This window comes from Neoarius graeffei, chromosome 3, assembly GCF_027579695.1.
Source record: "Neoarius graeffei isolate fNeoGra1 chromosome 3, fNeoGra1.pri, whole genome shotgun sequence".
NCBI classification, from domain to species: domain Eukaryota; kingdom Metazoa; phylum Chordata; class Actinopteri; order Siluriformes; family Ariidae; genus Neoarius; species Neoarius graeffei.
The window spans coordinates 119,310,571-119,324,931 of NC_083571.1; the positions used below are offsets into that span (position 1 = coordinate 119,310,571).

The 14,361-nt window shown below is 42.2% G+C and overlaps 1 protein-coding gene across 1 annotated transcript in view; it reads right to left on the reverse strand.

The window, feature by feature from the left end:
- The window catches only part of xrn2 (5'-3' exoribonuclease 2), a 52,486-nt gene extending 43,644 nt beyond the window's left edge, over positions 1-8,842 (reverse strand). Inside the window, exons 1-8 of the mRNA XM_060918010.1 lie at positions 8,620-8,842; positions 5,651-5,778; positions 5,460-5,571; positions 5,043-5,154; positions 2,879-2,937; positions 1,940-2,029; positions 1,708-1,780; positions 1,225-1,275 (exon numbers count right to left, since the gene is read on the reverse strand). Coding sequence (XP_060773993.1) covers positions 1,225-1,275; positions 1,708-1,780; positions 1,940-2,029; positions 2,879-2,937; positions 5,043-5,154; positions 5,460-5,571; positions 5,651-5,778; positions 8,620-8,694 — 700 coding nt within the window. The 5' untranslated portion in view covers positions 8,695-8,842. The remainder of the gene's footprint in view (positions 1-1,224; positions 1,276-1,707; positions 1,781-1,939; positions 2,030-2,878; positions 2,938-5,042; positions 5,155-5,459; positions 5,572-5,650; positions 5,779-8,619) is intronic.
- Between the last annotated feature and the right edge of the window lie 5,519 nt (positions 8,843-14,361).

A 14,361-nucleotide genomic window follows, 5' to 3' on the forward strand; every position in this document is an offset into this window, starting at 1 on the left:
TGAAATGAAAATCCTCCCCTTCATGAAAACCCTGGCTAAGTGGCCAAATTACTTAAAGTTCTTCCACATCATTTAGTCTTTTGTTCAAGTATTCAGTGTGGATTATGTTCATCAGGGCATGCGGTGCCAGACTACGCAAAGATGGCTGGATCCGTTTAACTGCCGACTTTACCCTATTGCACAATTTAATTTGAGTTTTATTAACCCTAATTATGCGCCACACGATAAACGCAGCTCTGACATTACAAGCATCAACAAAGACAATCTAGAGCTGCTGAATAGAACAGACACACCAAGGTTTTCAAGCGCAACAAGACGCAATATTCTTCCTCCTTTGTCCCCCTCCCCCAAGGGCGTCATGCACCACTGACTGCTCCAGTCCTTGTTTAGCGGAGGCCTGCTACTTGCTCCTATTCATAAAAGGCTGCAAGCGTTACTCAAGGGTTCAGTCCTTTCAAGCACCAACAAACTTATTACAGCGTCCGAAATAAGGTGTTTCCGGTTGTCCTGGACACAGCCATAACACCTCCGGACAACAAGAAATCGTCTGTAGTGTGTCCTGCCGGACAACCAGTGAAAATCACCCCAAATCACCCTAAAATCACCTACTAGCGTGGGCAGCGCCATTTTTGTTGTTTCTACGCGTACTGCGAGATCACGCGAGATGACGTAATTTTCGGTGACTTCCGTCAACTGTCGTCTGTGTTTTTATATTCTCTCCCGCGAGATGGCGTGATTTCTCGGTGATTTCTGACTAGACTGTGTGAATGGCGCCAATTTTGTGAGAGAGGAATCCCAGGCCAAGATGAGTTATGTTTTTGTGTATATTACAAAACGGAATACATTTTATGATTTATTGTGTAATATTTTTTTAATTTTCAATGATTTCAGTGATTATGACTTGCATTCACTTATAATGTACCTCCCTGAAACAGAAAGCATATATAAAAAAGATTAAATGACAAATTTTGACATCAATATTTTTGGACAACCAAACATTTTGGCGAACAACCTAAAATGGTCATGAGGTTGTCCGTTGGACAAGCTCATATCTCTCTCTATTTCAGGCACTGCTTATTACAGCCGTTTCTGTCCAGAGCAATAAACACAAACAGACGGGAACGTTGCTTCAGTTCAATACATCACCGTATAAAGTTCATCTCTTTGACAAGTAACATAGTTCAGAGAACAGAGCAAAGGACACGAAATTAAACGTTCACTTACCATCAGCACCGCAGAGACAGTGGTGTGTATTAGGGTCATGATTGGGCTGAGCTGAGTGAAGAGAGAAGAATGAATGAATAAATAGATTTAACATTTAACTAAGGTCTGAATTACCAACACAGTAACGCAAAGCTGCAGGGAACATTCACTTTGCACTTTTATACACATTTACAGGATACTTTAAGTGGCTGTGTGTGCAGGAGGTTTGTTTATTAGTATTTACCAGGAACCGACTAAAATGCAATCACTACAACCTTAATAATGATCGTTAGGCTATCTGTAATTTTATTAACGTGATCATTTAAACGGTAGCCATGTCAACACTGCCCGTTATCTGGTTGAAGCCCCTCCCTTTCTGTTGCAAGGCGCATGACTGGACAGGTGAGTGCCAGAAGTGTGCTTGCTCAGCAAAAACAGCCCATACTGGTCTTCAGTACGATCACGGTAGAACAGATCCTAATTATGCCATGCGAGTTGGCTTACCTCTCTGTCTCCTGATGAAATCCATGATCTTATGTTCTCCTTCTCCAGGAACACTGGCATCAGAGAGAAACACCTGCAAACCAAAGGAATCCAGTTTAGTCCACACACGACTGCCAAAATCTTTCATTTAATTCCATCCCAGAGCTTTATACAGGCTTTACGCAGCACTTTAAAGAAACGAGCTAAAAGCAGAGTATTAAATCCTGAATACAATAAGCGCTGTATGACCTACTGTGACATTCCGCCATCCAGGATCATTACTCAGTCTGTCTGCAATGTAGTAGCGCAAGCATTTGGCCAAGTTGTCCATGAACTCCGTGCCCTTTACAATGAAAACAAAACAATTCTCAGACTGGTTTTATCAGCAATATTAATCTAGATATAACCCGAGATGCTTTGATGTTCACAAAACAATTAAATAAAAATCTTCACTACAGAGTTTTCATTATCAGTGTGTGTTGTGATTCAGTAGAAAACAAACATGTAGGGGTATTTCACAGACCAGAACCACCCCAATTTTAAAAATAAACGTGCAGTAATTTTCTCTGCATCCTGTGCTGTGGTGTGCTTGACCTGACTGGCTGAACACGAGAGTGAATCTGTGCTAAAGGGGGTTGACCATCACCCACGCTGCTGCTGCACCGGAACCATCAACAGCACAGCGTTTTATATAGCATACAAAGTGGAGTTTATCAAGCGGACAGGGACAGAACAGGGAAGAGGGTCTAGCAGAGAATACCGAAATCTGTCTCCAGAATAACACCCTGTTAGAATCAGGTGGAAAACTATGTCCAATTCCCCAATCACCTTCCCCTTCAGCATCAGAGTTAAGTATCGTCTGTTCAAGACTTTTCTCTGAAATGCCACTGTATGGTTTTAAAATGACTTGGCACAGCTTTTTGGTTCACATTTCTTGGACATGTGCATCAGCATATTTACACCATTACTCTTGCAATATTAGTCACTCGAATACAGTACACAGGTATATAAATATTTGCACAGCACTCTTTATCTAGATTTATCTCAAAACTATTACTTTAAAAAAAACAAAAACCCTACCTGATGTCATTATTTGCATGTGACTGTAAGACAACACTTAACTGAACACAGATGGGAAATGTACATCTTACATCAATACGAAGTTCAATGTGTGTACACACTGCTGACTTACCGGAGTGATGCAGTTGCTGTCAAACCGCTCTTTTATTTCTTCAGGGGGCAGGTAACCACCTTGGGAAAACGAGAAAGAAAAAAAAAAGGAAAAAGGAAAAAAAAAAAAGGCATTTGCGGTTGTATTTATCATATTCATAAAATTGAGTACATTTTTATGATAAAGTGCAACCAATCATCAGCCACTACATTAGCGCACACAAAATATTCCGGTTTTTGCCCTTATCCCGAAACACACAACTCCTACTAAGCTGTTTACACGACTAATGAAAATTAATATTCGACTAATATTCCCGTTTACATGCAGCCATGCATACTCTAGTTGTTTGTGTACAATGCACAGAGTTGACCATAAACAGGCAAGAGGCTGTGTGTTGCAAACTGCTGTAAAAACCTGACTGAGAAACACAATATACAGGTCCAAAAAACGCTCCTAAACCCGGAATAACATCGACATATCCCACATCTTAATTGGAAAGTGCTAAATTCAATTAAGGTCAAATTCAGAATACACAAATAGAATTAGAGATTAACGGAGCTGTATGAAATTCCAATTATTGTCATATTTGGAACGACACAGTCAATGACCGTGTAGCTCGTTCTGGCCCCGTCCAGTCCAGAAGGAACGATCTAAAGTGGGCCACCTTGCACAATAAATGTTGCGAGCTATATACACTAATTAATATATATATATATATATATATATATATATATATATATATATATATATATATATATATGCGCAATATCCACCCTAGGAATACTGACCTATTTAATAACAAGTTAAATTTATATAGAAGAAACTCAAGGACGCTTTACAATTATAGACAAATAAAAAAAAAAAAATAATAATTTAAAAAAAAAAAGTAAAAAGTCCAAGTAGGGGTCAGGATGTAATTCCCATGGTGTAGCAGCCACAGTCCCACCAAAAGGCGCACGAAAACGAGCCCCACATCTCCAGCACTGCCGCCACGACGCCGTCAGCAACATCGCTCGAACACCACGCCATGGATCCACAAAGCAAGCGGAGAAGCTCCGCCACGCAGAGCGCTGGTGTGTCCCAAACCGCCTGCACAGCCGCCGCAACACCACCGAGCAACATCGCTCGGAACATCACGCCAAGCATTAAAGCGCAGAGCGCTGGACAACCACGATGTAAAATGAGCAACGAGCTCACTGCAGTCCACAGCTGGGAGCGCAGGCATCACCCACAGCAAACCAAGGCCTGGAGGGAACCGACGCCCAAAACTAGGTCTGGAGCTACACCACAACCGGCAGACAAAACACTCAAACTTCAAACTACACAAACACACACACAAAAAAATAAATAAATAAAAAATGAAAATAGAAAAAGAAAATAAAAAAATTAAATTTAAAAAAAAGCTCTGGTGAGAAGCGGCAGTCAGAACGCGCACGACATACTCTCAACCGGAAATGAAAAAAAAAAAAAATTTTATTTACCCGAAAGAATCCAAAGCAGTGAGGAACTGACCGAGAAGAAGCGATTTTAGTTGAACTGCTGATCATTAAGGCTTCATTAGTCCATAACTTCATTAATTGTAATGAAGCAAGTCTGGGTAGAAGTTATATGCACCCTAGGTTCCCCTACCTTCATACCAGAAAGAATCAAAACTGGTGAAGAATTGAGAGAAAAGAAGCGATTTTTGTGAAACGTGGACAACGCTGGGTGGATGACGGACAACACATGACGGCATAAACTCATCACCTGTTGGGTGGATGAGCAAATAACAGTGGACTATTACACCTGTAACCGCGAGCTGGCCTAGTGGTTAGCGTGTCCGCCTCTCGACCGGGAGATCGCGAGTTCTACTCACAGTCAGGTCACACCAAAGACCATCATAAAACTGGTACTGAATGCCATCTGGCAAGGCATGCTGCAAAACAGAGCTGAGTGGGGAGTCAAACCCTCACAGTTAACGAGGACCCCCACTGTAACCCTAGCTATTATAATAGGTGAGAGGCCGAGGGCTATAAACAGAGGTTGGCGCTGCACCCACGTGCCTCAAAGAGCTGGAGAGTACTGGGACAGGAGACTGCCTGAGAAGACCAGATCCTGGTGTGGGAGGGACTTTGTTTTTTTAATTGTACATGTAAAATGTACCAACTGTTGATGGAACAAGAATTTTGGGGGGAAAGCCCTGTACCTCTCTGAATAATTTCCTCCCGCATTTTCTTTTTTTCTTCAACGAGCTCCACTCCTTCTTTGGAGGCCCGGAATCGCCTGGATCGCTGCTGGTTCATTTTGGCACGAGGAGCCTAAAGAAAAGAAAAGACATCCCACACACCATTATAGATCGGCACAATACACACCATGTGTTTAAAAAATGTTTAATAATCCAGATGTGTTGCTTGCCATGAAATTTGCTGCAAGACTTAACAGAGCCAAACATACATCGTTTATTCTACATTGCTTCGGTTAAAAATAAATAAAATATCCCACAAAACCCAAATTAATTAGGTCTGGGATGACCCCCAGCCATTTTCTCAACACAGTTTGATTCCACACAAATGACCCAGCTGTCTGAACTCTGAAGGACCAAATGCTGAGCCTGAACACTTACAACACCATCGATGGCCATGTAAAGAACTCTTCTTGGACGAATGATGTTGAAAAGCCGGTCAATATACTCAAAAATTGCAACCATCATTTCATCTTCGTTCTTGGGTGCAGGCCTGAGAACAAACAAACAAACAAAACCACACATCAGCAAGCGCCTCAAAAAAAACCAAAGCTTCCAGCCAGACGACTCACTTGTCTTCAGGATGTGTGCACGGGTGGATAATTCCATTCATATCCAAATACAGGTTGTCAAACTCCACCTCATTCGGGTTGGGTTTAGTCGTATCGACAGGTATCCGGACTCCATTGCACTCTTTAGACTGAAAGAAACCCAACATGCAAACGTAGATTCTTCAGTTTCAGTGGATGAGAGAAAAATCAGCAACAGTGGAACAACAGGGGCTTGATGAATGTACATCATCCTCTTCTCCTGTATTAGTGTCATCATGTACTGTTCCTTTACTCTGTATTAATGCGCATGACTATCCTCTTCTCAGAAAAGGTTCTGCTGTAGCAGGTTTGTACCCTTTAGTGATGGTTTTGGCTCTGAGCTTTGGCATTCTGTCCTCATATACATAAAATACATTACTCATGTCTGCTTAGAGTCTTCGCTTTGTCTTGAGATACACATTTAACTGCAAGATCTCATTCTTATAATCGGCAAGTCACAGAACGGCTTTGCACTGCACTTTATTTTGCTCAGTTTCAGTGTTTTCCAGACCTGTGGGTTCCTGATTTGGAGAAGATGGGCAGTTATCCGTACACAGTAATTAATCAGCTTAGTAAAATGATTGCACACCCAGACTGCACCTCAGAAAATGTGTGTAGTGCAGCAGGTGGTGGCACTCGGAAGGAGCGGCACGCGCTTCAGTTACAGCTTCGAGGGCATCACACCACAAAGTAAAGTGCATTACTTTATCTACCGAGCATGACACAGTGAAAGAAGAAACCTAACAGCACACATGAAATCTGCCTGTCCTGACGGAATCATGTGTCCACCTTTGAGTTAATGCCAGGGGCTCTGATGGAGCTAAAGTGGTGACAAATCATTGTGTTTACGATTACCACATCCAAATTTAAATTAAAAAAAAAAAGCAGGTGCCTATACTGATAAGTTATACATTAATAATTTTTTTAAAACACAAAACGTGTTATGCAGAATGTTCAGCAATACTTCAAAGGCATTTGCAATTAAAGCTCAATTTGTCAAATTCATCCTTTCAGAGATAAGGCTACTTTTGCAGGACTCCGTTGTTCTGGCTCAGAATCACTTTTTACTGAATTGCACAGTATCAGACTTCTGTACAAGTCTTTCTCTCGTATCCATTTCATTCCTAGATCTGTATAGTGAGTGAAATATTGCAAGTAAAAAAAAAAAAAAAAAGGGGGGGTGGTACCCTTATAGGGTAGTCACACTAGAGGCGGAATGCTGTCAGAACGAAAAGTCTTCGTATATTCCGGGATATTCAAAGTGCATTCTAAAAATTCAGACTGCATTCCAAACATTTGGGCCCATTTTTGTGGCCGGCCCGAACGTTTTGCTTATGCTCAAAACATTCGAGGTGCATTCGAAGAGGAGAAATATCGAATGGCATTCGAAGTGTATTCTAACTGCATTCTGAATATTCTTACAGCATTCCAACAGCATTCGAAAAATTCTGATCGCGTTCGAGGGAAAAATTGAAATGCCAAGCCACTTCAAATCCTGCCAGAATGTCCCGAATGTGCCTTGAATGAGCCGGAATGAAAATTCTTCATATATTCCGGGATATTCTAAGTACATTCTAAGCATTTGAGCTGCATTCTCTTTGAATTCTTAGATGTTCGAAACATTCAGCGGCTATTCCAAGAGCGTTCTGACTGCATTTGAGGCACCTTCCAACCAGACTTTGGGTGGTATTTGGGCAGCAATCGAACCACACTCGTATGGCATTTGAAGTGCATTCTTAATATTCTTACTGCATTCTAGGCATTCCTACTGTGCTCCAACTACATTTGAACTGCATTCAAAAGCTAATACACCTGGAACGTGCAAGAATCATTCAAGGCAGGTTCGAAGCACATTTTAAGTATTTGAAAGGCATCCTTACAAAACAGTGAAAATATTGGTCAGTTTGAAATTCCCTCCGGAATGTGGCACGAATTTTAACATTTTTTTCATTCTGGCTGGTTCTGATTCCTGCCAATTCTGAATAAGTGTGACAGGGGCCTGAAAGCTGGACTGACTTTCAGATTTTAAGTGTAGGTCATAAAAAGAATTTTCCCGACACCCAATTATTTTTGTTTAGTGACTGAAAGCTACTGAACTCAAAATCACAGACTTCTAGTTTTATTAGTTTTTAATAGAACAATTACTGAATTTCCCTCCATGTGCTCCTAAAGTCTCTGCTATTGTTTCCTGCTTCACCATGACCCAATTCAAGATACTACGTCATGCATCACGTGGTGGACATTTTCAGGCGATTCGAACAATAAGCCTATGCACTTTTATTTGTTTTAAACTCCTTTCTTGGCGATGTAGTATATAAAGAGTAATAAAACTGCATTAAAACTAATTACTCCTGCCTCTCTTTGTAGAAATTATTAGATTAATTTTAGTCTCAGTGGCCTCTTCAGGCAAGACGCGCTGATATGCAAATGAGATCAATGAATACGCAAATAAGACAATGACGTCACCCGCAGCCTGTGCGAGCACGCATTAGCTCCTCCCCCAGAGAGATCAATCACACCGCTGGGAATAAAGTGAGATTAGCGCGAGGAAACCCCGCCCACAGCGCGCGACGAGTGAAACTGCGCTGAAGCTGAGGGAGAGTTTAACAGCGCGCAGTTACACGCAGCGCCGCCATGGGCAGAATCGCGCAGTTACACGCAGCGCCGCCATGGGCAGAATCGCGCAGTTACACGCAGCGCCGCCATGGGCAGAATCGCGCAGTTACACGCAGCGCCGCCATGGGCAGAATCGCGCAGTTACACGCAGCGCCGCTTAGAATCGCGCAGTTACACCCAGCGCTGCTTCTGGCCAGAATAACTAACAAACAGCCGCAGCTGATCAGCGGCAGACCCGCACGCGGCCTGATTAACCGGTCCGCGGTGTCGGTCTGTAAACCCGGTTCCGGTGCGGGTTGAGCCGCGCGGTTAGCTACTTTAGCATGTTAGCATACCTTCTCCTCGACACAGTGCACAATTATAGACGGATACTTCCGACTGAGCCAGCGGAAAAACGCAGGGACTCCCATCTTCAGTTAAAATGCGTCTTTAAAAAAAACTTTAAAAACAATTAACGAGTCTGAAAGCCGCTGGCAAAACAAAAAGACCGCCAGCGATAGCACAAATAAATGACAACGCGTTTATGTTAGCGCGCCGGCTACGTTTGTAGCATCGCCAAGATTCATATCCGGGTTCATGATGACGTGCAGGAAGTTTGGGGAAAGAGCTGAGCGCCATCTACAGGCGGAAATAACACCACCACCACCACTTCATTCCTGAAGCAGAGGATTCAGACTCACAGTTTCACACAAGTAATAAATAAAACAAGCATGAACGATAAAAACAAATCTCATCTCATCATCTGTAGCCGCTTTATCCTGTTCTACAGGGTCGCAGGCGAGCTGGAGCCTGTCCCAGCTGACTACGGGCGAAAGGCGGGGTTCACACACACACAGAGTGCAGCCATCTTGCAGCTCCATTCCTCTGCATGTTTCCTCTGGGTTCTCCAGTTTCCTCCTGGTGTCCAAACCCAGCAGTTGGGTGGACACGTGACTGGCTATGCTGCATCGCTCCTGGCTGTGAATGTGTGTGTCTGTATGATGCGGTATGACGTCATGGCATCTCTGGATCCTCCACCACCCTGACCAGGATCAAGTAGCTCCTGAAGATGATTGAATGAATGAATATTACAAACGAACAATAAAATATTTTTAAAATTTAAAAACGATTTTTTTTTTAATCGGCGGCACGGTGGTGTAGTGGTTAGTGCTGTCGCCTCACAGCAAGAAGGTCCAGGTTCGAGCCCCGGGGCCGGCGAGGGCCTCTCTGTGCGGAGTTTGCATGTTCTCCCCGTGTCCGCGTGGGTTTCCTCCGGGTGCTCCGGTTTCCCCCACAGTCCAAAGACATGCAGGTTAGGTTAACTGGTGACTCTAAATTGAGCGTAGGTGTGAATGTGAGTGTGAATGGTTGTCTGTGTCTATGTGTCAGCCCTGTGATGACCTGGCGACTTGTCCAGGGTGAACCCCGCCTTTCACCCGTAGTCAGCTGGGATAGGCTCCAGCTCGCCTGCGACCCTGTAGAACAGGATAAAGCGGCTACAGATAATGAGATGAGATAATAATTGCTTTTTTTGTGGTCTATCAGATATATTCCATTCAGCTATTCATCTTCGACTCTTTCAATATCATGCTCACTGAATGGAATATATCTGATAGACCACGAAAAAAAAGCCAGATAATATTATTGAAATATGTCGCTCAGATCCGTGATGTATTTCATATGAAAAATGTGAGTTTTTCAACACACAAAGATAAACTTCATATCTTCAATCCAACGTGTGATTTTATTTTTATTATATCGACACATTCACAAACAAAAAGTCCCAAATTTATCAAAACAATTCATCGATTTCCTCACGAGTGACAGATAGAGATTTATGTCCCGGTTTTGGTTCTCCATGTCCCGGATGGAGCTCGGATGAAAAATGCCAGTGGTGTATTTCACACTAAAACACTTGTGGGAAATAAGGCCAGACCAACGGACACTGACTGGTCATTTTTGCATTTGTCCGTCTGTATTTCAAAAGCATCAAACTGGATGGCCCATGAAAAATTGTAAAGATATGGGTCTAATCTAATTCCAATTTGCTTCCAAATGTTTACACTGGGGGCGGCACGGTGGTGTAGTGGTTAGCGCTGTCGCCTCACAGCAAGAAGGTCCTGGGTTCGAGCGATGGGCTCAGCGATGATCCAGCTTGCCTGCGACCCTGTAGAAGGATAAAGCGGCTACAGATAATGAGATGAGATGAGATGTTTACACTGGGCGAATACATTGTCGTAACACAGCCTGTGAAATGGGGGCCCCAGTGGGCCCAACCTTAAAAATTAAAAACTTGGCCACCAAAGGTCCTAAACCCACCAAAATTTACAGGCCCCTCCCTCTCCCTGAGCCCTTGCAGTTGACTTGCTGACTTTGGGACTGCGGTTGTCGTGAACGGTTTTGCGCTCGGGTTTCCGTCAGTGGGGGGTTTATAGCATCAATGAAACTGACTTCATGTTAAAACTGTTAATGTTATAGTCATGTTGTCTGTTGTTGCCCAAATGAGGATGGGTTCCCTTTTGAGTCTGGTTCCTCTCGAGGTTTCTTCCTCATGTCGTCTGAGGGAGTTTTTCCTTGCCACCGTCGCCACAGGCTTCATCATTGGGGATAGATTAGGGATAAAATTAGCTCATGTTTTAAGTCATTCAAATTCTGTAAAGCTGCTTTGCGACAATGTTTATTGTTAAAAGTGCTATACAAATAAACTTGATCTGATCTGACCCTTCTGAACCAGCACGGGCTCGGCCCGATCCAACATCAGGAGCGAGTGTGGATCGCAGAAAGCTTTAGCTTTAGCATAGCTTTAGGTTCCAGCTGCTCAGACGTGGGGATTTAAAAATCCCTAACATGGCCACTGAAGGTCCTAGCCCTGCCAAAATTTACAGGCCCATCCCTCTCCCCGAGTGGCACACTAAATAAAACAATGATAATCAACTTGGTGTTCACTGTTGTTTTTATTGCACAATGCAGGTGAACTAGTGTTTTAAGGTTGACAGTATGTGATTGATCCAGTCGGTTGATTAAGAGTTCAGTTTACATGAAACTTTGCAGTACAGTATTAGGTTAAGTCCCAAACTGCCAATCAGTGGTTATGTTGTTATTATAATGTGCATTTTTTTCATTCATAATAAGAATGACAGTCAGTCATATGCTTTGTAGGATGTAGATTTATATTTTAATAGAGTTTTTAGTTTCTAAGTTCTAGTCCCGCAGATTTTAGTCTGAATGCCAAATGATATGACCATACTGTATCTAGTTCTGAGTCATTTTAAAAGTCATTTTGTTACAAAGTTACTTGGAATTTCAGACTCAAAATTTTAACTCTTTTATGTAAGAATAGTTGTCTTGTTAATTACTAAATTTCTTATCATAGGCAACCTTCGATCTTAAAGATCATGGTATATGCGTTAATGTTTTAGTTCTGATGAGTCCGCATATGGCTAAACAGTCCAATTCTTGAACGGCAGCACTTGTTGCAGTCTTCACAAATAAATGCACCATCATTGACATCCAGATTTGTTAAAGGCTGCTTTCTTCTTGTCCTGTTCTCCTCCTTTCTCTGTATAAGGGCTTGTTCATATCTCTTTGCTCCCTGTATCACCTTTTCTTTCCAAGATGAACATTGTGTTGCGCACTCCTCCCAGCTTTCTACATTCATATCAAACAATTTCATGTCACGCTTACAATTATCATGATATCTCAACAGTGGACATTCTTGTTTCCTGGAGCCATCACGAGTTTCACTGAAAAGAATTGTCTTGGGAATACAGCTATCATCCATCCTTTTGACGTGCCCAAGCCATCTCAACCGTTTCTGCATTATTATAGTTCCCACGTGTGTTAACCCTGATCGCTTTAGTACCTCTGTATCACGGGCGATTGCTCTAAGACAACGAGGGAGGCTCAGCCTCCTCTAAAAATGACGAACATCGTGTAGGATGAATTGCGCTAGGCTTATGTTATAGCCGACCTTATAACATTGCTATTTCAGATCCAGAATCATAGAAATATATGTGCTCAACCCAACTACAGTGCGAAATCATTCCGTTATAACTTTCCCCAGTTCGCCTAATGTGTGCGTGAGTTTTTCCCCCTCGTGGCAGCGCGATGCAGCCCAGCCTCAGTGGACTTCAATGGCATTTGGGAGCTATGCACTTTTCAATCTCAAAATGCAAGACGATTATTGGACAAATACTGTGAAAATGCCCGCCCATGGAGTCTCACGGACTCCCAGCCTCACAGTGGGAGGGACATGGCAAAGCTTTCCGCGAGGAGACTGGTGATTGGTGAAAGCGGCCGGATATTTTCTTTGATTGACAGCTCGTTTCAAATATAGACAGGCAGCGGTGAATCTCAGTTCAGTCCCATGCGGATTCGCAAGTGCTGTGGTGTATTGTAAGAGATCAGCTTACATTTCGATTTCATTCATTACATACGGTTTCTACCAGCTTTTTTAGTTTGTATATATTTTCATTGTAAATAAAGTGTAAATATAGTGTTGTCAAGTTTGCTATCTTAGTTCCAGAAATGTCGTTTAATTGAGTGACTGAACTTGAACTTGAGGGGGCTAGTCAGCTAGCAAGAAAGCTGCGCACGGATGCCAAGCATTGCTGATTTAATTTTGGCGAAGCCATTTGCCAGTCTTCCTTTCGAGGAAAAAATTAAAATTAAAGAGCAGGGTAGACCAATGCCTCAAACTGACTTGGTGAAAAAGGTAGGGAATAATACTCGTTCCTTTCAGCTCTCCTGGTACGAGAAAGTGAATTGGCTAACAGCAAGTGACCCACATCAACAACAGTAAATAGGCTACTTTAGTAATATGTCATGGATGGACCAAAAATATAGAATCTATTTAAAATGTTTATGCTGAGTATATTATATTGGAATATATATTTTTCTGGATATGAATTAAACACAGCTACAGTTTGGAAAACATTTTTAAACAAGAACACAGCCGAGAACATTTCACACTACAGACCTGGATTAAAAGTGAAGGGTTATCAAAATTGTCAATAAAACATTTCTCAGTCAAAATAAGTAAAATATAGGGAAAGTGTCATTGAATGAAATGTGTGGCACCCAGCTCTATGTTTGGCTCCCCAAGGTCAGTGCTTGTGCCTATTCCAGAACACTCTGCTGTTACTGCTGAGGTTCCTGACAAAGAGCTGCTTTCAATAATGATCAATTTTTAAACAACATGCCACAATTTTAAAATATAAAATGTTGAAATATACCCCTCCCCCCAACACCACCATCATGTATATTGGACAGTAGGCTAATGGGCCAAAAGAACCTGTTATTTCACAGTTTGTGATGCTGCCAACAATCAGCCAGATCAGAGGCAAGAGTATGGGCAAAATTGATGTGTTTTTTCTTTTAAAATCTGGAAATATCGTAACCGACCAGCCTCCCCTGTTTGAAAGACTACCAGCCGCCACTGCTCTGTATCGGGTATCTTGTTTTGCCATTTAACTTTTAACAGTTTTCGTAAGCATCTTATGTGAAAACTATTCAGCCTTTTAATGTTCCTAGCATATGGTACGTAGTCCATGTCTCTGAGCAGTACAGCAACGAAGAAAGCATGCAAGTTTCGTATATGCGAACCTTGACCTTGGTGGAGAGTTTATTATTTTCCCATGCTCGTTTCTTTAATAACCCAAAATTCATAGCCGCTTTGCCAATTCGTTTTGAAATTTCATCGTTTAGATCTAAGTTCTTTGTTATTGTGGAACCAAGGTAGCAGAATTTATCGACACTGCTAAGCCTATTTTCATCTAAGGTCATTTCAGAATTGAATCCCGTAGATCCCTGATGCATTATCACACTTTTCTTTAAACTTATCTTGAGTCCAAAACTCTTGCATGACTCTGAAAATCTGTCCAAAAGCCTTTGCAAGGATTCTTCATTGTGAGCAACTAGCGCCGCATCGTCGGCAAAGAGAAGTTCACGCACAGTAAATTCTCTCACTTTGGTCTTTGCTCTGAATCTAGAGATGTTAAACAGTCTGCCATCATGTCTCGTTCTGAGATAGATCCCTTCATCATTTCCTTGGAATGCATGCCTTATTAGGTAAGAAAAATATATGTTGAATAAAACAG